The sequence below is a fragment of the Onychostruthus taczanowskii genome, unplaced genomic scaffold (genome assembly GCF_017590055.1).
Source record: "Onychostruthus taczanowskii isolate IOZ18803 unplaced genomic scaffold, ASM1759005v1 scaffold11, whole genome shotgun sequence".
NCBI classification, from domain to species: Eukaryota; Metazoa; Chordata; class Aves; order Passeriformes; family Passeridae; genus Onychostruthus; species Onychostruthus taczanowskii.
In genome coordinates this window covers 3751888-3774327 of record NW_024497629.1, presented here as the reverse complement: position 1 = coordinate 3774327, position 22440 = coordinate 3751888, and the positions used below count along the sequence as shown (strand labels likewise).

The following is a 22440-nucleotide window of genomic DNA, read 5'->3' as shown; positions in this document are numbered from 1 at the left end:
ATTGCCACCTTTCCTGCAGCAGCTCAGGATGTCCTGTGTCGGCTCTGGAGCACTATCAATGCTGGATGGATGGACATCCTTCCATCCTTTCCACGTGTGACTCTTTCTGTGATGACAGGGCTGGTTTTTAACCCCTTGTGATGATGGAGGTGGGGTGGCCTGGGGTGCTCTGCTGCACAGGAAAGCAAACACCCCAGGCTCACTCTCCAGCACCTCTCAGATTGTCTCTTCCTGGGTGGCAGGACCTACACTTGCCAAGTTCTCCCACACCTCCCTAGCCCAACATCAGGAACCAAGCAGAGCCCCAAGAGGGATAGATCCCTGACAGGAACCAAGCTTCCTCATTCCCATGCCAAGAGGTGCTTGAATCAGCATCCTTTGGGCACAGATAGTGCCTGTGTATCTGAAACTGGGCTGAGTAAAGCACTGCCTGTAGCTCATCACATCGGTGCTGCCCACAGCCTAATGAGAATTCAGGTGGTACTGGCAGGAATGACGTGAACCCGTGTTAGCAAACCAACAGCCACTCCTGCCCTGCCGTGGGCTGCAACAGCTCGGATCACACAGCTCATGGTGTTCCCCTTTCCTTCCTCAAGCAGCAGCAGAGAACTGTGTCACCACGGGGACAGGATCTGCCACTCTCAGGACATGTGATGCTCAAGCACTGCTCCATGCAGAATTCCTCACCAGAGTGCTGCGGCTGCCCTGGCTGCAAAGTGCTGCTCTGCTGTGTGCCCTAAGTTCTCCCCCCTGCTGCATTACTTACATGCAATCTGCAGTTTCAGTGACCAGGCACAAGACATTAAAATGCTTTTGCATTCTCTCAGCTTCCCCAAATGACATGGTAGGAGCTGTTGTCACCCCACTGTTAACCCACTTTCCCAGTTATTGGAATCCTGAGCATCACTCATGGAGCCCAACCTCACTGCTGTGCTACTACGCTGTGGTGAGCCATAAGCATCTCTTCAAATGCACGGCCCTTAGAGAGCAGTGGCTAAATTGGTTTTTGAATTTGCATCAGCACTTTAAAACGTCTAAGCATTATGACCCCAAAACCTCAATTTTCTCCATGCTCTTATGGAAAAGTAGGGATGGAGGGATGGGCATTATGACTCTTCTGTCCACAGGGGCCCCTTAGGTGAGTTATTTCCCACCAGGCTCATTTCCTGTGCTGTCAGTCCACTTCACTCCACACCTTCAGCTAAAAATGGTCTTTTGAAAAACCTCCTGGGTAGTAACAGAAATGAGTGTGGATCCAGGGATGCCACAGAGCACTATCAATTTCTTCTCTCATGTGGAAGCTAACCCTCTCAAATGCTCCTGAGCTCATCCTGAATCCAGGGATGTACCAAGAAACTGCCACCAGGCTGCAGCCTTAACAAGTCACCAGTAAAGACACTATACAATAGGAAGATTGAGCTGCTCAAAACTGCCCTCTGAAAATTTAATGATCAAATCCAGGGTTCTTCAATAATTGCCCAGTTCCCATGAGCACAAGCGAGTGGGCAATTTCCCAAAGCTGAGCTCCACAGACACAGGGAAGTCACAAGGGAATATGGCTGGTTTCCTACAGGAAAAACGCAAGACCAGATATATTTCACACAGTGTTATTCACACATTTTCATTTTGATTTTTACAGTATATACACGTGAACATTACATTATTCAATACGAGCCACCTGGAGTCAAACCTAATCAAACTGGTCCGTAAACAATCTATATCAAAAAGCAATACTTGAGCAAAAAGTCTAGTGGTTCTACCCAAACCCTAAAATAGTTGAAAGGAAATCCAGTGATTTTCATGTTCCTGGATAGAATTTGTGCACAAATGACCTCAGGAGAGCAAGTGGAAGATTATACTCAAGATATTGAAAGCACCAAGGATGACAGTTACAGGACTGTTTAAATTCAACCATGGCATGAGTGCTGCAGGGACAAAGTACAGGGACATTAGCAGTTTCTGCCTGGACATCCCCAAAAGCCTGACGTGCTGAAGGAATGCCGGCTCTGTGGATTGTAACACACGGCACAGGTACACAGGGTAAAGACAGTCACTGAGAAGTGATGTGTTCAAGGGAGTGGCTCAGAAGTCATCCTTTGGGTGACTACGGGAAAACTCTGGCTCCCATGACTGGGCTGGTACCTCTGGGGAGGAATTTTGTGAACTGCCATGCAAAAACTACTTGGCAATTAGAATTGTGCTTACTCAAAATAACGAGGCTTCCTACTTCACTTCATGCAGGCACTGGAAGTAGGCCGGAAGAAACTTTGCCATTTGCCTATTAAGGAGTTCTCACTACCATTAGAAACGCAGCGCCTCAGATGTCTGCTACAGCAACAGTTATGTAACCCTGGTATCAACACTAACATGACAGAATTCCTCATACAAGTTTATACCGCTACTGTTTTCTTTCTCATGATCACACCCCTACCAGAACAGCCTTTTATTTGATCAATGCTCAAGACGTTGTTTTCAAACTACCACGTTGATCAAAACTTTAGGTTAAGCCATCCAAATGAACATTTTACACAAAATACTTACTTCAACAACATACAAAGCACTTTCTTTATCTTTCAGAAACTGAATATACAAAGTAAGCTTTTTCCAAAATATTTCCATAGGCAAAGGATTAAAAAGGATTTTAATTATACACATATGGTCACAATTCTGCCTTAAAAAGATCATTGGGAAATGTACATAAGGCCGCTTGTATATGTACATCATCTTTATGTTACTGTTACAATGTCATATGTCCAGAGAAAAAAATCGACAGTATCATACATATTTGCTTTACGCTGCGAGAAGGCTATTCAAAAATACAGTACTCTTCTGTACAAAAAATTCATGCCACATTTATTAAGATGGAAGAAGCATTGGTTTCTGTAATAACCAAATATTTCAGTCCACTTCTTACTTATGCTTATTTATCCCGATTTAAAATTTGAACAGATTGATTTCCCAAAGTGTCCATATGAACAGATTCAACAGCTATGTTATAAACAGAACATAATGTTTCTCACAATAGATAAAAAGAAAGCCGGTTCATATTTTTGAAACCATATAAAGATAGAATTTTAAAAAAATCACTCTTGATTTGCTGAAATAAATTTACATTATACAACACTATATGCCAGGGGAAAGAAGGGAATGAGGATATGAATATACACTAAAATGCAAATTTTTGTCCCAAAAAGGAGTAAAACAAATTACATTTACAGCATGAAGGTTTACAAATGTACATCTGTACAACCAAGGTAAGCATCACTACTAAATTAGCAAGGCTTTGTAATAAACATCGAAACGAGAGATTTGTTTTCAAACTGTAAACTTACACCTATTAACTACACGTATACAATGCATATATTTATAGGAAGCAAAAAGCTATCTGAATATTAATCAATCATGCTTAAATGTTGAGCTATCAAGTTTACTTTTCAGTGGCCCCTTCTCTTTATCATTACCTAGTTTTGCATCTACAGTGAGAAAGCAAAATAAATGCTCAACACTTTCAAATCCTTACAATTCTATATGCAAAATAAAAAAATACATATCTCTACTCTTCCTGCATTGTAAAACTGACTGTAAAGTTAATACAGGGTTCACTCCTTTTCCAACAGAGTACTTTGCTGAACGGAAGTACCACCATCATTTTAATCCCTCTACCTTGTACAACAATTAAATATATAAGTATATACAGCACTTTATTTTTAATACATTGCTAGAGAAAACCTTAGGGCATGATTTAAAAAAACCTGTATCCACAGCAAGTGCCAAAACCTAGTCTTTTAAAGTTTCCATCCTTTTGTTTTTGCCTACTTTAATTTGCTGTGCCCTGTTTGTTATTTGGATAGGATGTTGTGAACCACCAAAATACAACTTAACTTTTCAACATGTTAAATAATGTTTATGCAGCTGATCAATTTTAATCTGGTATAAAAGACTTCACACAAAAGGGAAAAATAAGGATTAATTCTATATACAACTCTATAAACCTGTTGTGCTATGATGCTGGGTAGACCTACCAGATTGCAAGCCAGTGTATTAAAAGAATACTGTACTTTTTCCCTTTAAAAACTATTTCAGTGACTTTACAAGGTAAAAATTTACAAAATATGTGACAGCTATTTTGATACAATTACATCATATACAGGCATTCTGTGCTTTGCCAGCCATCCAATCTGATAGGTCTCCTGACCAGGGCTGGAGATATTTTTTTTTTAACAATTCACTCCCCAAAAATATACACAAGAATAAAAATTTTACAAATGGATGAACAAAGTCAATAAATAGATTTAAAAAAATCAGAACATTTAGAGTTAAGTTGTAGGTTTTGATAATTCACAATTTAATTTTTCTTTTGTTTCTCTTTGTCTTTTACAGCATCCCATTTGGTGGTCCACCAATTGGCCCCAGATCAGCACTGTTCTTCAGGTAATACTTCTCCAGCTTGGCCAGAATGTGTTTGCCATAGGTGTATTTACGCAGAGTCGTGATGTGGGGTCGAATCTGTAATAAGAAACACATTTGGCTTTTTCACATCCATACTTCTAAGTAGAGGTAACTACACTTTGAAAAAATTATGCAAAAAGATGCCAGAAGCCTGTACTTCAATGTGCTGGAAGTTTCTGGAAAGATGTAAACCTGGTGATTTTGACTCATCAAATAACTGATGTTCCTGTTGCAGGAAAAGGGAAAAGGGCAGTACTTTGTGGGAGAGCCCTGTTGGTGATTGGGGGAAGCAGAGCTCCTGCAGGAATATCCTGGGCCCATGTGTTAAACAGCCTCCACCATTATGGCAACAGCACACTTCTCCATGTGTGGATATTCCTAAGCAGAAATGTGCCTGTATGCTAGGAAGTGTGGCAATCTCTTTCTGGGGGAACTGCAGAGTGGATTTATACCCACAACCAGGAAATAAGAAGAGAAACCAGTATTTCTCCTGTTACATTAACAGTGATGACAGATACTACATTTTCCTGTGAGAAGTGTTTTCACATAACAGCTGGCACACAGACAGGAGATGAAATCCAGCTATTGAAACTCTCCTTTCTTAGCTCAGTGCTCAGACACCTGAATGTTTTCTGCTTTACCGAGCTCCACTGAATGTCACGGTTACACATCAAGCTCTGGATTACAGAAGCACTGAGTCTTACATCGGCAGGGCAAGGTGCTGTGCCAGAGGAGCTCACAGTCCCACGTCTGAATCACTGCACGCACGCACACACGTACCTTGTGCATTATGATCTTCCTCTGGGCGGGCTCGGCCATGTCGATCATCTTCTGCACGACGTAGTTGGCGTACTGGTCCTTCATCATGGTGTATAAGGCACTGTGAGGGCCGTCGTTCTGGCAGCACACCTCGTCGATCAGCAGCGCTCGCTCCGCGCGCGACGCGTGAGTCACGCATTTCTCCACCACGTTGCTGCAAAATAAGGCAAGTCCGTGATGGGGCTGGAGGTGTGACTTTCTTTCAGGTAACCATTATCAATTTCTCTGGAAGTTTATCAGTTCTTCAGGGTTCTTAATGCCAGTAAAAAGCATATTGCAAATGCATCAATTCCTCGTTTCCAAATCTCCAGTCTAGTGACTGAGGAAATCAGTCACCACATCGCTATTACTTCACCCATGTGACAGGGTTGTTTTCTGATTATTTGGTAGGAGAGACTTTTTCACTGAACCTACGTAGATATACTGGACTTCAGGCTGCAGATGTGTTCTAGCACATCTACCTTGGTTGTGGGCTCTTTAAAGACACAAGAGAATGCCAGGTATGAAGACTCTTGCTTTTTGAATAAATGCAGTTTCCAAGAGCATGCCTACATCAGAGATTCCATCAAATATTCTTTTGTAGAGCAAGTCTCTGACCTTCCAGTTTATTTCAGAAGCTGGAAAGGCCATCAAAGCTCGTAACATAGCAAAATGATCCCAGTCCTAAATGTGTGCTTTAGAAATTAAGCAAGTTAGAGGGTTATGAAGAGTTCTATTCAGGCAAAGAAAAATAAAATCCAAATAAACTAGTTTGCTAGCAATTTTTACAACAAATGTCCCCAATAAAGTCAGTGCATGTTTACATCATTTTGATGACAAGGTTAGTCTCATTAAATCACCTAGAATGAATTCTGAGGTGTATTTTTCTTTCACAAAAGGCACAAAATCCGTATGTCAGCAAAAAGCATAAAAGGAGGAGTTTTAGGTTCCAATTTCAGAATTAGTTCAGGCCTCCTACAGCAGTCTTTCAGATTTTCTAAGGCAGAAAATCCTTGTCAGACTGAACTACCATTTTTTAAAGCTAGGCTTGTTATACTTGCAAATTGTTAGGCTGTATTGAGAGTCAGCAAGTCCCAGCTTATTGTCATCAGCACATCACTCAAGTTCCAGCAGAGCTTTTCACCTGGCTCTGGGCATCCTTATATGAAAACCTGGAACCTGTTCCCTGCACTTGCATGAAGTGAACAAAAGCCATTCCATAAACCCACAGAACCTCCTTTGTTTTGCTACAGAACATTTTCCTCTGCCCTTCCCCAAACCTAGTATACAACTATCATTACCATTCATCTCTATAACAATATGACATTTCAGGAGGTAAGATAAACAATAAAAAAAATTATTGTATCCCTTTTGTAACACAAGAAATCAATCCAGTATTACAATTTTACAAGGCTAATGAATCTTTAATATACTGAAGTTGTGCAATACCTGGCAAATTTGTGCTGACTCAGAGCTAGAACTTTTCCTCTTATTTCTGAAACGATTTTGCTTTTGTCTTCAGGACGACCATGTTCCAGTACATGTTGAATAACGTAATTTCCATATTGATCCTGAAAATAAGATTACTTATATTTTCTTTTGTGTTCATACCAAATAATGAATACTGACAGCTTTTGTACATAAGCATAAAGTATGAAATTATATTTGCATGGATATAAGGAAAAACCAATAACGTCAACATTACAGAAGCAAAGTGATGCAAGAAATATTTCCTTAAGAATTACTTAATGGACCACAAACTTTACATGAAAAATGTAAATAATCTGTAAAACCAGTGTTTTGCTAGAGTGTCTTTTATCCTCCTAAAGAGAGAAGTCCTCAAATTTAAGATCATGCTTTTTTAACAGCTCTAATGTTCCCCTGAACACCAAGCTACAGTCAAAAGTATAAGAAAAACGCTTTTTTTATCTTCTTTGCCTCCCAACTTCCAAATTAATTTTCACTAAAACTATGGAAGGAAAGAAAAACAAAATATCAATGTCTACAAAACTAAAAAGAGGCAATTGCATTTAAACTAGGATACAGGAGTAAATGATGATGACAAAAACCTCTGAAGTGCATTAAAAATGAGCCTACACGCACTGACCTGCACGAGCTGTTCTGTGTGTTGATGCAGCTCTTCTAAGATTGGCAAAGTCTGCTCAGCAGTGCAGTGCTCCAGAATACGCTGAATTACTCTACAGCCATATGGGTGAGTTGAAAGTACAAATACCTTGAAAACAGGATTGCAAACTGAAGTTAAACCAACAGAAGCTCACATCTATTGCAACGTTGCTGCATTCAAAATGGAACTGAACATACCAACTACTATTAAAAAAAAGTTTTGTCTGCCAAGACCAGAATTCCATTTCCAGGAAAAGTCAGGAAAAGATGAAAAAGCAGTTTTTTGTGCATCAAGGACTCCAGAAAACATACAATTAAGAACCCAATTATTCATTACAATGTTTCTAGCCTAAATAGCTGCAGAGGAAAGCCTGGAAGTATGACCCTTACGTAACTGCTGTTCAACTTTCAAGCTTTCCTTTTTACTTTCTTTTCAAGTTTTAAGACTTTGACGCTTATGAAAAGGAATTCAATAAAGGCAGCTGGTTTTCACCAACTTCATGTTCCAGCATATACAATAAGCTCCCATTTACAGATACAAAGTTTGTAAATAACTACTCAAAACATACAGCCAAATCTTGCTTATTCCTTCTGCTTGCTTCTCCTGAAGCTACATTTGTGGTTTGGGGATTAATTAAAAAAAATTTAATTGTTGGTCAGGACTGAATACAGAATCTTGTATGATTAGGCATCAACTCAAATGCAGGAGAAAATTATAAGTAATATCACAAGTGTGACCTTCTTAATTTGACATTTCACATTAGCTACTATATTCTATATATAATTACTTGGTGCTTAGGATGGATGTTCAGTACATAAACTTTAGTCAAGGAGCTCTATTTGCAGTTTAAAAAAATGCATCTCATGTACCTCATACACACTTTTTGGTGTAAAAAGACTGAACCCTAGAAACCTTGGTATGCAATTTAGTACTATGCACAACAATAATTCAGGTATTGCTGTTGTGTAAAATGAGAAAGATATTGTAGATTTTATTAGGAAATACATTTGGCCATCCATTAAAGTAAAATTTAGTTATATAGCCAAGTTAGTAAGATTTTTACAATTCTTCTCAAGACTATAAAAGTACATGCTTGTTTCAGAGGATTAAAATGTTATTTAGCTGCAGCACATTCACTAGCCTGCAGCACAATATCAATCTTACAGTAATAATGCTTTTTTGGAAACAAAACAAAAACCCCAATCTGAAGTAAACAAATACAACACCCCCTTCACACTAGTCCATATGCAGGGAACAGATTAGTGAATTTCATCACTGCAGTTCCTTAAGGACTGACATTCTTTGGGAAACACTGAAAGACACATGTGCAACACCAGCAACAGGAGAGGAAAATGTAATTTTTAATGAAAAATATTTACTAGAGAGCACACACATTGTTATTATATAAAAAATGTCCCTGCCAAGAGCTGTGAAGGAAATGTGAAACGGTGCTATCACAAAACACAAACACAAAGCCTGGGCATGCAAAGTCCCTTGTATGTATTTATATTACATAAATATTTACTATTATTTGTAATACATACAAACATGTCTTTCTAGAGCCTTCTCTCCAACAAATTCATCTTTTCACAGCATGTTAACTGTCTCTCCAACAGCTTTTCCATGTCATCATTCCCTTTTTCATTCTACTTAAAATAAGCAGAGTGCAAAGTAGCAAATGCTATCTTGTACATGCAAATGATGGACAAAGACCTGCAAACCTTTTTCTGTGAAATTTAAGCAACCTGCAAAGAGGAAATGAACCACTGACACTACCTGTCCTTTGAATGCATCAATGATGAACTGGAGCGACTGGGGCTGAACACACTCAATGCATTTTTGTACAACGTGGTTTCCATTTTGATCCTTCACACATTTCAGAACGTGGCCATCCAGCTCTTTCACCATTTCATTCTGGAAAAACAAAGATTATTCTTGTCTTTAGGATTGTATTTCCCCCATCCCGCCCTCCTTAAATGGGGAAAAATTTAATTTCATCTTGACTCCAACCTTCATATTCACTGATGTTAACTGTGTACCACAGTATTTTCATTTAAACAACTATTTTAGCCCGCAGGATATTTCATGATGAAGGGAATAATCATCTATTTAATCAAGCAAAATGAGGGATGCAATAAAAAGAAATAAAATCAAAAAAGCATTGCTCTAACTTACAATTACCTGCTGGTCAGGTGAGATTGACTCGAGTGCTTTCTGGATAACACGGCAGCCGTACATCTGCAGGGCCAATGGCAGAACATGACCACGGATGCGTGTTGCTAGGGCTAACTTTTGATCCAGGCTTCCAAACTAAAAGAAAATAAATATGCTGTTAACAAACGAAGACATATTGCAGCATGCTGGAATTTACATGTCAGAGTAAGTACTGTCAAGATGTACATGACTGTAATATTTGAATAATTTTTCACTTTGTATTTTGGTGGGGATATTTACCAGAAGCTTTTCTTTTCTAAATGCAACATTTTGTAATATTCCACATCCAGTTCACATACCTGCTATCAAATGCATGACCTTGAAAGACAACAGAAGAAATCATATAGTTTGTATTTATCTGTCTGTAGGAATATTTAAGTGCTATAAACCACTTTTTCAAATAAATTATACCAGCAAACTGATCACAGGTCACTATTATGTATGAATCCAAATCAGATTTTCTATCTCAAAACTTGTGTGGTTTATCTCATATCCTGTAAGAGAGGACACAGAAGTGACCAGCTGGACAACCAGCTGGTGGCACAGCAATATTCCTGCAGCATTGCTGAGAACTGTCAAACTCCACACCTAGTCAGCTCTGAAGAAAGCTTGGCCAACAAGTTCACCTGCCTACGCTACACCGTAAAATGAGGTCCCCTATTACATGTAAGGCCACATCCACTTTTGTTCTTGAGAAGTATTCTGCAGAATTAAGATGAAAACACTCAGCTAACAATGATTAACTGTGTATTCCTCCAACTTAACATTATGGGAAAAATAGCAGATAATGACCCTTGAGCAAAATCAAGATCTTGTATATAATATGTCAGTGACACTACAGAAGATATTTTGACTGTAAAAAAAGAAGTAAAAAAATGAGCACATTATTTTATAATTATAAAAAATTTACATTCTTGTTTACAGCAAGTATCTTATTTCTTACTGGACATTTTCCAGTATCACCTTCTTTCCACAACTTTTTGATAGGGCCCTTGATTTGAAGTACACTATACTAGATACCTTTCCTACATATAACTTTTCCAAGGACACAGGTACTACTTTTTTTCTTCTCTCTGCAAGCCAAATCTTGTAATTCTTTGATGAAGCCTTTTTTTTTTTTTTTTACCACATAGTTTTTAAGAGAAGACAAATCCCTTTTAAATACTAGTTGTAGTAATATTGGATGTATCTTACGATGGATATCCCTTACTCAGAATTCTTCTGCCTCTATGGGAGTTTCCTCAGGTGAAGTTCACACAGCTCTTTGAGCACAACTGCATTTTCCAGACCATTCTATACCATAATGCAGTAACCAATAAAAAGCATTTTTAAAATATTTATGTTCCTTTTCATGTGCTAAAAGTCTCTCTAAGTTCTGCTCAGAGGTTTGTGAAGCCTCAACGTGCACAGTGCTCACCAACACATGCACCACCAGTGTAAGGAGAAACCGTGGCCATTATGGCAAAAACCACTGGATACAGAAAACACCTATGCAGAGTTACACATTTGGGTTCTGTGGAAGTCATGCAGAATTCTGAAAGACCAGTTAAATTTAATCAGATTTACAGCACTTCATTTGCATGTCCATCCATACACTTAGTGCTATACTTACCTCAAAGAACTTCTGTATTACATAGTTTCCAAATACATCAGTCATCAACTGATAGGCTGCTTGCAGGATCTCATTAAATACCATCTGGCGCTCAGCTGGAGTAGCACGCTCCAGCTTTTGCTGTATAAATCTAAGTGCAAAAAAAGGTACATTATGCTTTGCATCTACAACAGGAAAGACTCTCAAACACTGTTTCAATGAGACACCTCAACACTCTAAAGAAAGCAGTCAACATTTATAAAATTTATTAAAATGAAAGTAGCACCTCTGCATATAAAAGGATACATTTTAGTAAAATTAAGACTCGAAAACTTTCATTTGAAAAGCTTTAAAGATGAATAACAGTCACAAAGTACCTGATGATGTACTGACAAAAATAGTTTTACATTCCAGATACCACATATTTTGTTTTCTTAATCAACACCTTTTTGATACCTTAATACTTGCATTTACAAGTCTAGTTATGAGGCTGTTTCTACACTGAGAACTTCTACAGGCAGCTAAATTAATACTACTTTTACAATGAAATTTCTTAGAGAAGGTCAGCCTAAGACTGTGAGCTCCAATTAGGATACTTTGAGTTAAGATGACAAGCACCTCATTCAAGAGTTTCATATTAATAAAACAATATCAAGGCAGTAAAATATTATCGACTCTTCTTATAATAATTACCTAGAACCATGCTGGTCTTGGGAAAATTCAACAATATGTCCAACAAGGTCCCTTAGCTGAAGATTAGGGAAACGATTGTTTCTGAAATCTTCCAGCAAGCGGCTGCGTCCAGAAGGCATGATGTCAGACCTGCTGTAGCGGAGGCGCGAGGGAGGGAAGAGCTGGCTGGTGGAGCTAAAGAGACTGGAGGTGCTCGCCGCACTGCGATACTTGGCTTCGGCTCCGGGGGCTGCAGAAATATAGCGACCACTACCATTTGTCAGTCCTCCTACAAGGAAGCAGCTCTGTCAGTCACAGCCGTGAGGAAAATAAGCAACAGCAAAACAGCAAGTGAACTAAAACTACGGATACACCCTGGAGCCAAAGAAAACAACAGCGCTGTCTCGTTATTTATATTTACCTCATTATGGTCGGAGGAGTTAGATAGCTTTATCTCGCAATAAATAAAACCGTTCTCCTCCTCATTTTTATGTGAAGGGCACCAGGAAAAGAAATGTCATTAGAAGAATATATCAAGGTAGGTAAAGTGAGCACCCACTCAGCCTTACAGAAACTTTACAACTGCGTGGGCCTTAGGCTTAGTGGGCAGATTTCCATTTCACAAGGCATACTGGCTTATACCCTTGTTAGTAGTCTTGAAATTAGCCAATTTTGTCAAAATAGACCATGAAATCTGAACTACCCTTCAGTCCCTACTGAGATACCTTGCCAGCTTACAGCATGTTAAGGGCATTTTTGGGGAGGCACATGTTGCGCCTCTGGCCAAGCTGTACCTGTCCTGCAGGTTATTTGATGACTTCAGCATCCCAAGCTTTCAATCTGGTACCTCTTCTCAGCACTAAATATGTCAAATTTCAAATCAGGCAACTAAGAATGCTCTACTTAATTACCCAACAACCATAAATGTATCAAACTGAAGCTCCTTTTAGAAACATGAAGTCCTTTCCTCGCTGCACAAACACTCATCACTCTCACTTCATCCTTCCTTTACTTTCTAAGAACTGAATTGCCTTCCTGTGTCTAGGTCCTTCTCCTGTTTGCTAGTGACTCCACCTACAGCTCTTGTCACCCTACAGTCCTGTGCATTTCTCCTCACACCCTGCTCTCTGATCAGTGTGTGTCACTCTGAACTCCTCCAGCATGCCTCTTCCCTCCACTTTACCACAGGCAGCAATTATCATAAAAAGCATCCAAAGCATTTTCCCCAACTGCTGTGTGATTTTTTAGAGGGATAAGCTTACTATACTAAAGCAGAAATACTTCAAGACAATTCCCACACAGAAATCTCAATTCTACTACTAAAACCAAACTAAGGAAAGAAAAAAACAAACTCTCTCTAAAGTATTGACTACAAATTGGAAAAGGAAAGCATTCTGTCTCCCTGACTAGGAAGTGACATTTTAATTAAAGCCATTTCAAAGTCAACAGAATAAATATCTACATTTGAATTTAAAACAAATTGCAGTATGTGCTGTTTGAATGGTGCTCTATTACAAACTTAATAAAAAAAAAAAAAAAAAGAGAAAAACCCAGCTGACTGTGCCCTAGCCAATCCTTCTTTTGGTTCCAAGTACTTATAAGGCCAGGCAACAGCAGTGTTACAGTGGACTGGCAATGTATTAATGGTGAAGTTATCTTTTTCAAAAGGTCAAATTCTAGTACCAGAATCTGAGATGTTAGTGCTCTGCAAGACACATCAAGCATCACATTTATTGCACTGTATAGTACTACGCTCTAAAATAGAAATAATTAGTACTTATTTTATAAAATAAGTAGTCTTCAAAATTCTGTGATAAACATCAATAAATACTTTATGCCCCACAATACCTTTTAAAAACGATTAGGTTTTCTCTTAAATTAAAGCCTCTTAATTCTGCACAGCCAGAAAAATAAAATTTTTGTAACTACAGTTTTTAGTTTTCATTGACAAACACTATGGTACTAACAAACAAAAGGGAAAAAAAAACAAAACCCCAGCATTCTGCAGGTGAAGCAGCGTGCAGAGTGATGCTCTGACATAATTTCTCCTCTAGGAATGGACTTCTAAAGAACAAAAAAAGTTATGCAGCTGCAATGATGGTATTTCTCATCTGGACTAGGTAAACGTTGCACACCAGTGCAATCCAGGCTCCCTGCACGTGCTGTGCAGTAACACTACTGAGTATCACGAGAGGGCACCAGAGCCCATCCCAAAGGAACTCGCAGGCTACTTTCCTGTGGCAGCATTGCTATTGCTCCACTGATCAGTTCTGTGCCAGAAACTAACAGGGCAGTTTGGATCATATGCTCAGTCAACATACACAGTCACAGAATTGAACATGTGAATCAGGAATTGTTTCAGCTTGGTGTTTTTTTGTCTTTTTTTTTTTTTTTTTTTGGACTGAGCCTTCATTTCTATAAATTAAATGCAACAATTTATTTGGTAGATTTTAACAAATGTGCTATATATGTGTAATATACATTTCCTGCTGAGAATTATTAAGCCTTTTTTCAGTCTAATTTGGGAACCATCACTTTTTACACTTTTAAAGACTTGCAAGACAATTATGCTGGGAGGCTCCTGTCTAGCCTGTGAGACTATTTCAGACAATCATGTTAAGCAGGACAGTAATACAGAAAGGCTGTATTAAGAAAGCACATCCATTGTGCCAAGAAGAACCTGTAGTACTCAGAAAGCAGCACCTTGTAAAACACTGGATACTATTATAAAAAAGAGTAATTTAATTAGTAATTAGCTTTTATTTTCACATAACCTTTAATTACAGCAATGCTATGGCTCAGTTGCAACTCTGCAGATTTGAAAAACAGTAAAACTCCCAAAATAAAGGCATATTGTCTTAGATACTTATTACCTGCAGACATAATTGTGAGTACAACGGCCTATTTTCTTCACCAAACTAGGAAAGTAACAGCCTATATCTTGTAAGTTATTTGGGGAACATATCCTACTGAATAAAGCACTGAAAAATTAAAGTACTTATTAGACATCAGTATAGCCACACAATTCCAAACTCTTGGGGAATGAAGTGTGCAGTTCATTCTTCAGATAATCAATTAGCTACCACTTCTGATCTCATAGAACAAAAATCTCCAAAGCACTGAGTAATACTAAATTGTTTTACAGTTTAATTGAACCTAAACCCCCATGGATAATCCATAGGGAGGAAAAGGCAGAGAGATATAAAGGGGATATAGATCATTTAAATCAGAGCCTAAGTTTCAAGGACACAAAGCATGTTAAATTACTGACTCCTTAACATATTTAATGTTAAGGATAACATGAAAAAATATGAAAAACTAGATCCAGGCACATTTATTTTGACAGCATTAGTCTGTTAGTATTTATCAAAGTATTTTTTCAATTATTTCTAATGAAGACAGAAAACACATCTACTGCAGAGTAACTTATTTACATGTGTCAGCAGTATTTTTTAGTAACACATATACGTGTATATAAATGCTTTAAATTTAATTTCTATTACATATTTGTTCATCTGTAGAAAAGTAGCTTCAGCTCATCCTAAGCTTAAAGTTTCATCTTCATATGGAAAACAGAATTACACAGATCTATGTATATTTTAGGAATCAATGCACATGTTTATAATGACTGGTTCACTGCAGCCCTATAGAGGAGGGACACAGCTGAGGCAATACAAAGCTCCCCACACTGCCTTGCCAAGGGGCCTTTACCCAGAATGACCATCTCTGAAGGTGAAACACCAATCCCCACTGCTAACAAACCTGGCTTGCAACACTCAGGAAACAATTACTTCCAAAAGCCCAGATTTTAGAAATCCTACTCTACACCAGAACTCTATTCTTAAAATGCTGCAATGTACCATCAAACAGGGTAAGGACTACCAATCTAAAAGGATTTTTTATAACAATGGAAAACCACTTCCTCTTGCAGTTTCTTGTACTTGGGAGTGAAAGGGTAGTTCAAATTCATGACCTTACTGCTCCAGCTGATTACAGTAAAGAAGCAGTTACAGACATCTGACAAATCCCTTCAAATACAGGAAAACTGACACTAGCACAAAGTCATTAGCACATTCCTATTTTAGGATATTGGATAAAAGTTGGTGAGAAGAGAAAAACAGTAAAATATCACAAATTTCTTGTAAAAGGGAAATTGTTCTTTTAAGCTACAAATTGCAGCAGTGTCTGACAAAGGGGTTATAAAACCATGCACCCTTTCCCAGTGTTGTGCTCTAGATTCTGGTGCCTGAAACAGGAGCAACCGAGTTTGAGGCCCATTTTAAAACAAGAGTTAAACTTAGAGGAACCTGTTGATACAAGCAGGCAGGACTGGTTTGGAAGGTGGAGGGAGAGCTGCATTTGACAGGCATTATCAGAATACCAATGGAAACTGCATGCAGACATGAGCTTACAATGTTGTTCTACTCTGAAAAGTGACTACATAATAACCATACCCTTCTTAAAATACACTCCCTGTTTGATTTCAGGTCTAACTTCTCACTTGGTGAGAAACCTTTGATTTTTTTATTTTTTGTATGTGAGAACAAAACATGCTTCCAAGAGTGGCTGATGAACATATTGGAATAAATATAACAAGACAGACAATTAACTGCAGAAATAGGCTTAAACTCTTAGATGGTGCACTTTGAATGCAACTGTGCAAACATATGGCACAGGGCAGAAAGGCTAAAAAAGATTACTGCATTTTTTCCCATTTTTTGTGAAAGCAAATATCCAAAAGTCCTCCATTTCTAAATTTCAGGCTGATTTTGTAATACAGCAAAAAGTTTATCAGTAATCAAGGTCCACTTCACTTAAGATGATGAAGAGGACACATGGAAGCTAACACGGTTGTGTCAATTTTCAGAGTACAACTGTATATTCTGGCAGTTACACACTGATCTAGTACATGATTTTAACAAGCTATTAGGCTTAGTTGACATTGCCAAACAGTTCAAAATGGGTCAAAGTCAGTATTTAACAATTTCTGCTGACAGAGGCAATTCTCTGTACTGATCACAGCCTATTTTCTCAGAACTGAAAAAGTCTTTCAACATTTATTAAATGTGAAACAAACAAAACTTTGAATGTTTTAAATTTTAGATAATGCCTTCCAAAATTTGGTTTAAGTATAGTTTTCAGCAATATGAAAACTATGGTGAGAGTACTTTGAAAAGAAAGAAAGTAAAAGATTTCCATGATAACCCCATTGTCAGATGTTCAGAACTTTCTCAAAAGCCTCCATTTGGGCTGAAACTTTCCATGCTTGGTCTCAGCCCAAAGGTGCACTTTGTAGACCTGAAAAAGGAAAAAAGGTAAGTAAAAAAAAATAAAACGTGCTGAAACATCCCCTTGCCCAGTTTTATTTTGGGTATTCAGCACTTAACCTTGAATGGGATACTGTACTGCAAATGTAATATATTTTAATTATTTACCCTTGTTATACAAATCACTCACACATTTCTCACTAAAGGTGAATTCTGGTAGGCATTTAAAAATTTTGTTTCCTGTTTTATTTCCACTAAAATATAGGGGATTATGCTGCCTATTGCAAGCATGGAACTGTGCATTGAACAGTTAGTAGAGCAACTGGCAACTCGGTCTTGAATTACATCCAGTTTCACTGTATGATTTTTAGCATTCAAATTAAATGACTGCAAATATTTGCAGCAGAAAAGAAAAACTGTACTAGCTAACCTCAGGTTAGAGGCATTATCTTCCAAATATACTGTACACTGTGGTAGTTTCTTTAGATCTTTTATTTTTAAAGAAAGGTTGACCTCCCATGTCACCTTACTAGCCAAAAAAACCCATTTGAGAAATTATTTTCAGCATTCCTTAAAAAATAAGGAATCTGATAACAGAGAGCCACCACTAACAATGCCTTTTGCTACTTCTTTGACAAATGCTTTTTTTTGTCTCCTTCCATCAGCCTGGTGATAAGCTACTGTCTTCCTGACAAAGTAATTGGGCCATGAGGTTAACCGATTCAAAAATCACCTTTCAGTACATTTTACATTGAGAGAGAGCACTGCTCACTTTTCTACTTTATCATGGCAAGGGGCATTAATGAAAGTCACTTCACTGTTAAACACATAATCTAAATGTCCTTGAAGTGGCAACACAGTGGAGGAGAAACGAAAATAATGCACCTTTGCTGGTCATACTGTGGAAACATAATAGAAAGAGGACCAATAATTCTTACTGGGCTCTCTACTGGGCTTCTGCAAGGGAAGAAAAATCAGTTGTTGGCCCAATACTGCCAAAAGCTGAGTGCCCTGCACTGTCACATCAATGAGCATCTGAATGTGCTCTTCACCTTTCAGGAATGGCCCCTCTTCATTACAAAACTGTTTAACAGCAAAGGTAACGTGACATCTCTTATGCAACATATATTTTACACATAGAAATACATACACACATACAAACAAAAAGTGTTTTTTTGGTTTTTTGTTTTTGTTTTTTTTACCTAAATGCAAACTGGATGAGGATCCATGTGATGAAAGTGATGGCGGTGGCGTAAGTGAATGTCCTGGCGTTTGGCTTGGCAGAGGCATGCCTATTGGACTTGGAGAGGAGGAAAATCCCAGACTATTGTAAAATGGCTGCCCTATGGGTGCTAGGCTGCTACTAGATCTTTTGTACAAGTCAGAGCTAGTAGATAGAGAATCTCTCCTTGTGGCACTACTACTTGCAGAACTGCCAACTGAAGAAGAAATAAAAAGACCCTAATTACACAGTGTCAACTGAATAAAACCTATCCCCAACTACAGCTGGGCAACAACAGATGCGATCACAATAATTACAGCAATCGTTATGACAAAGACAATTACTGTGATAACCACACATGCTTTTAAGTAAATCTAAGTGGGTATAAACATACCACTGGCAAATAATTTCACCAAAGTCCACGTCTTTCAACATTTCACACTAGACTTCTCACAGTAATATTGCAGTACTCTGTTTTAAATGCCTGACTTCAGGCTTTGGGACAAATACGGAATTTATAAGATTAGATTACACTGTCACTTTTTAGGATAAATGAGTCTAAAAATATTGCCACTAAATTATTTGATAATTTTTTTCCACCACAAATTATTAGTCAGACAGTGACATTCATTTCAGGAAAAAGTCTAGAGGAAATTAGTTGTTGTTTAAGGGTTCACACAATAATTTATTTTGCTGTTCAGCTTTTTCTGAACTTCCTCATTTGTGAACCCCTGACCTGTAGGAAAAAAATGACTACTTTAAATTCCCTATGAGAATTATGGCTCTCAAAGAAGTGTTTTGAAAAGATATTATAAAGAGGGAATAGGCCAAGAAAGAAGATGAGAAGCACAGCAGAGATAGGAAAATTAAGTGAGAAATTAAAAATGTGATTTTACTGCTATCAGTGTTTCTGAAAGTCAAATTAGACTAGAGGCTTTGGATAACAGTGTATTAGTGAAGGATTGGTTATCCTGCACAGCAGCGTTCAGCAGGGCGATGAGCAGTCTAGGACAAATTAGGAGAACAATAAAAAGCTTTTAGAAATGTTAAATTCGAGTATCTGCTGCATACTAGCGAAGTATTAAACTAGAGTGCTAATACTGAACATTATTATAATCATGAACCAAACCAAGATTATGGATGTTTTAATAACAAATATCTTTAAGCTGAATTTGGAAAATTGATTACTACTATTGACTACTTCAACTTAAAAAGGAAAGGCCAGAATTTTTACTTCCATAACCTTTATCCTTTTCATATGCCTTCCTACTAAAGCTGGCAGCATGGAACAGTATAAAGGTTGCCTGAAACTTCCCATTTTTAAGACACTAATTTGTTTTCTCATAACATTAACAACATGGCAGGAACATGCTTGGACAAAATCTTTAATACAACTTTTGTCTAAACATTGCCATTTCAGAAATACTGGCAAAGAAAGGTGCTTTATCCTTACCAAAATCATCTAGCTAACTCTTTGAGAAGTTGATGCTTTCATGCACTCAGACCAAATATGCCAGCAACAGGGGACCTTTATTTTCGCACTCTTAGAATGGACTAAAAACCTTTGCAAAATCACAGTTCATCCAAGTTCAGCACAGATCTGCTACAGACTCATAGCTGAAAACTTTAATTCCTGACCATACACAGCACATCTGAGGCGGCTGATTAAGGCTGTGCCTGCAATTGAACTTCAGTGTGCCATGTCAAAAACAGACTCTGAAACTGCTGTCCAAGATTCCACCTTGTCTTGGAAAGGCCCATGAGGCAATGAGGAAAGGGAGTTTTCTATTTCAAGTGCCGGGGAGACAAAAGCCAAACACAAGAAGTAGACTAGGGAGAGGGGAAAGAGAAAAAAGGAAACCAGGAGGAAGAGAGAAAGGTAAGACAAAGGAGCCAACAAAGAGACTGCAAGAAAAACTGGCAAGCACTTTCAGTGGGACTGAGGATGAGAAGAAAGCAGATCTGAAGAAAAGTTAGGCTGTAGAAGGTGTATGTGACTGTGGGGCAAAAAGACTGAATAGTAAGCTGATGATGGGAACACCACACAGTACAAGTAGAAACAGAAACATACTTGGGAGGGAAGCAGGAGATAAATGTTGCCTGGAAACTGGGGAGGAAGACATACTGGAGGAGAAACCAGAAGGAAAAGATACTGGACTAACTAGGCAAGGAGATTGAGAATAAGAAACCAGAAGAGCAAATTAAGGCAACAGCTGAAAGAAAACTCAAGCCTTGAGACCAGCTCTACAGGCTCTGGCTCAGTGAACCATATAAATGTTAATACAATGCTACATGATGGACTGCCATTTTTCCATCTTTCAGTGTTTCTTACCCGGCTAAATTACTGCAGTTTAACAAGTTACCACAAAGCAGCTGAGCTGCATTTTCACACACAAAACAAGCAAAGCTCACAAAATCCACAAGATAAGTTGCATTAGGTTACTCCTCTGCCCCCCTCACTAAGCTATTCCAATTCCTTTACAGCTGTTACAAGCCAGAAGGCGGCATCTGGAAAGCTGCCACAGTTGATCTAATTCTTGGCTACCTGTTAAGCTGCAGTAACTTATCATCATGCACCTAAACCTTTAAAAAGGAGTATGAATAACTTTATTATAAAAGAACAGAGACTGTGAGCACATACAGTCATTTATATGGTATGTTTGCCGCTTTCAGTTGTTACTTTGTTCAGTCATTCAAGCTAGAACATGCTCACCTTCGCATTTTTTGCAGCTATTTTTGCCCCATGCAAAAACTGAAAACATAAGGGCAAAATGCGTTCTGCCATCTATAAATCTTCATGGCTATATTTTAACTGAAATTCAACATTTTCAACACACTGATGGGAGTTACAAAGAAGCTGAAACCATGGAATGTAAAAAATTAAACTTTCAATTTGCCTCAATATGCATAAACACCACTTAAGTGCTCATCAGTGTAATTCAATTCATATACATATACAGGCTTGAACTCTAAAAAAAACCAGGAAGCATTTTTAAAGTGGCTATTAGGGCAAGTACAATTTATACTTGGCAGAAGGGCAGTTTCAATATACTTTTATTCTAATACTACTAAAAATATTTCAGATAGCACCTTTCATCAGCACTGCTCAAACTGCAAAAGCATAGGGTTCCTGCTTCCCTGTGCTAACTACCACACTAATTAAATCACCCTGGATACTGCTGCAAGATTTCAGCATGTGCTCTCTCTGCTGAGGGCTTTGGACAAAGCTCTGTAACTGACCTTTGCTACAAGAAAAAGGCTTAATCTCCTGTGCCAGGAAAAGCTATGCTGATTTTCTTAAGTAGATACACAACTAAAATTTGTGTTCAATGGAGATTCTTCATTGGATAAAAACTTTTATGGCTTAAATCAATTCTATCTAGAGACCTTAAATAGTTGCAGGGTATTAAAGATATATATATTTATTATGACTATCTACCACTGTAATGAAACTGTACCTAGAGTGAAACACAGCTGCTAAGAATTCACTGAAACCTTACAAATAGCTCAGGACAAGTTATATTACATACTATTGGATAGCACGATTTTGTAAATAAAATTTACTTGCTGTAAATTAAGGAAAAATTAAGAAAACCTACACTACTGAGTAGCCTCTTTTTTTTTTTTTTTTAATTGAACATGGGATGTTTTAGGTCTCCTCTTTAAAATCAAATACTGGACAGGATCAGTGAAAAAACCTGATTTTGAACTTCCTAGCATTAATTTTGTTAAAGTAAATAATTTTTACGATTATTTTATGAAAATTAACACCGAGAAAAAACCTCTGTGTTGGGATCCAATATACTTGATGCCACTAGTCAACAGTTACCAAATAACAACTACCATGACTTTATACTGAAGGGTGTGCTTTTCCTTCTGTTTTTCCTCCCCCACATATTAGGCCATTCTGTAATTTTTTAAAAATTACTTTCTTTAGCGCTTATTTTCCTTTATTTTGCAAAGCATACTGTTACAGTGCATAAAATTCCCCCAATTTCTACTCATCTGCAAGATATGCAAGATCAAACATGCTCCCCTGATTTCATTAAAATATTAGTAATAAGAAGCAATTCAGTGCTGTAAACTTAGAGATTAATAGCAA

The 22440-nt window shown here is 37.9% G+C and overlaps 1 protein-coding gene across 7 annotated transcripts in view; it reads right to left on the bottom strand.

Moving 5' to 3' along the window:
• Positions 1-1414: 1414 nt before the first annotated feature.
• PUM2 (pumilio RNA binding family member 2) overlaps positions 1415-22440 on the bottom strand; it is a 66801-nt gene continuing 45775 nt past the window's right edge. For 3 of the 7 annotated variants that reach the window (XM_041422041.1, XM_041422059.1, XM_041422090.1), the window contains 9 exons: positions 18319-18555; positions 11871-12138; positions 11199-11328; positions 9548-9682; positions 9149-9286; positions 7355-7480; positions 6697-6818; positions 5230-5422; positions 1415-4506 (listed from right to left, as the gene is read on the bottom strand). In XM_041422041.1, the coding sequence (XP_041277975.1) occupies positions 4375-4506; positions 5230-5422; positions 6697-6818; positions 7355-7480; positions 9149-9286; positions 9548-9682; positions 11199-11328; positions 11871-12138; positions 18319-18555 (1481 nt within the window). In that variant the 3' untranslated portion in view covers positions 1415-4374. The remainder of the gene's footprint in view (positions 4507-5229; positions 5423-6696; positions 6819-7354; positions 7481-9148; positions 9287-9547; positions 9683-11198; positions 11329-11870; positions 12139-18318; positions 18556-22440) is intronic. The other 4 variants (XM_041422050.1, XM_041422067.1, XM_041422075.1 and 1 more) reach the window with 3 other exon arrangements.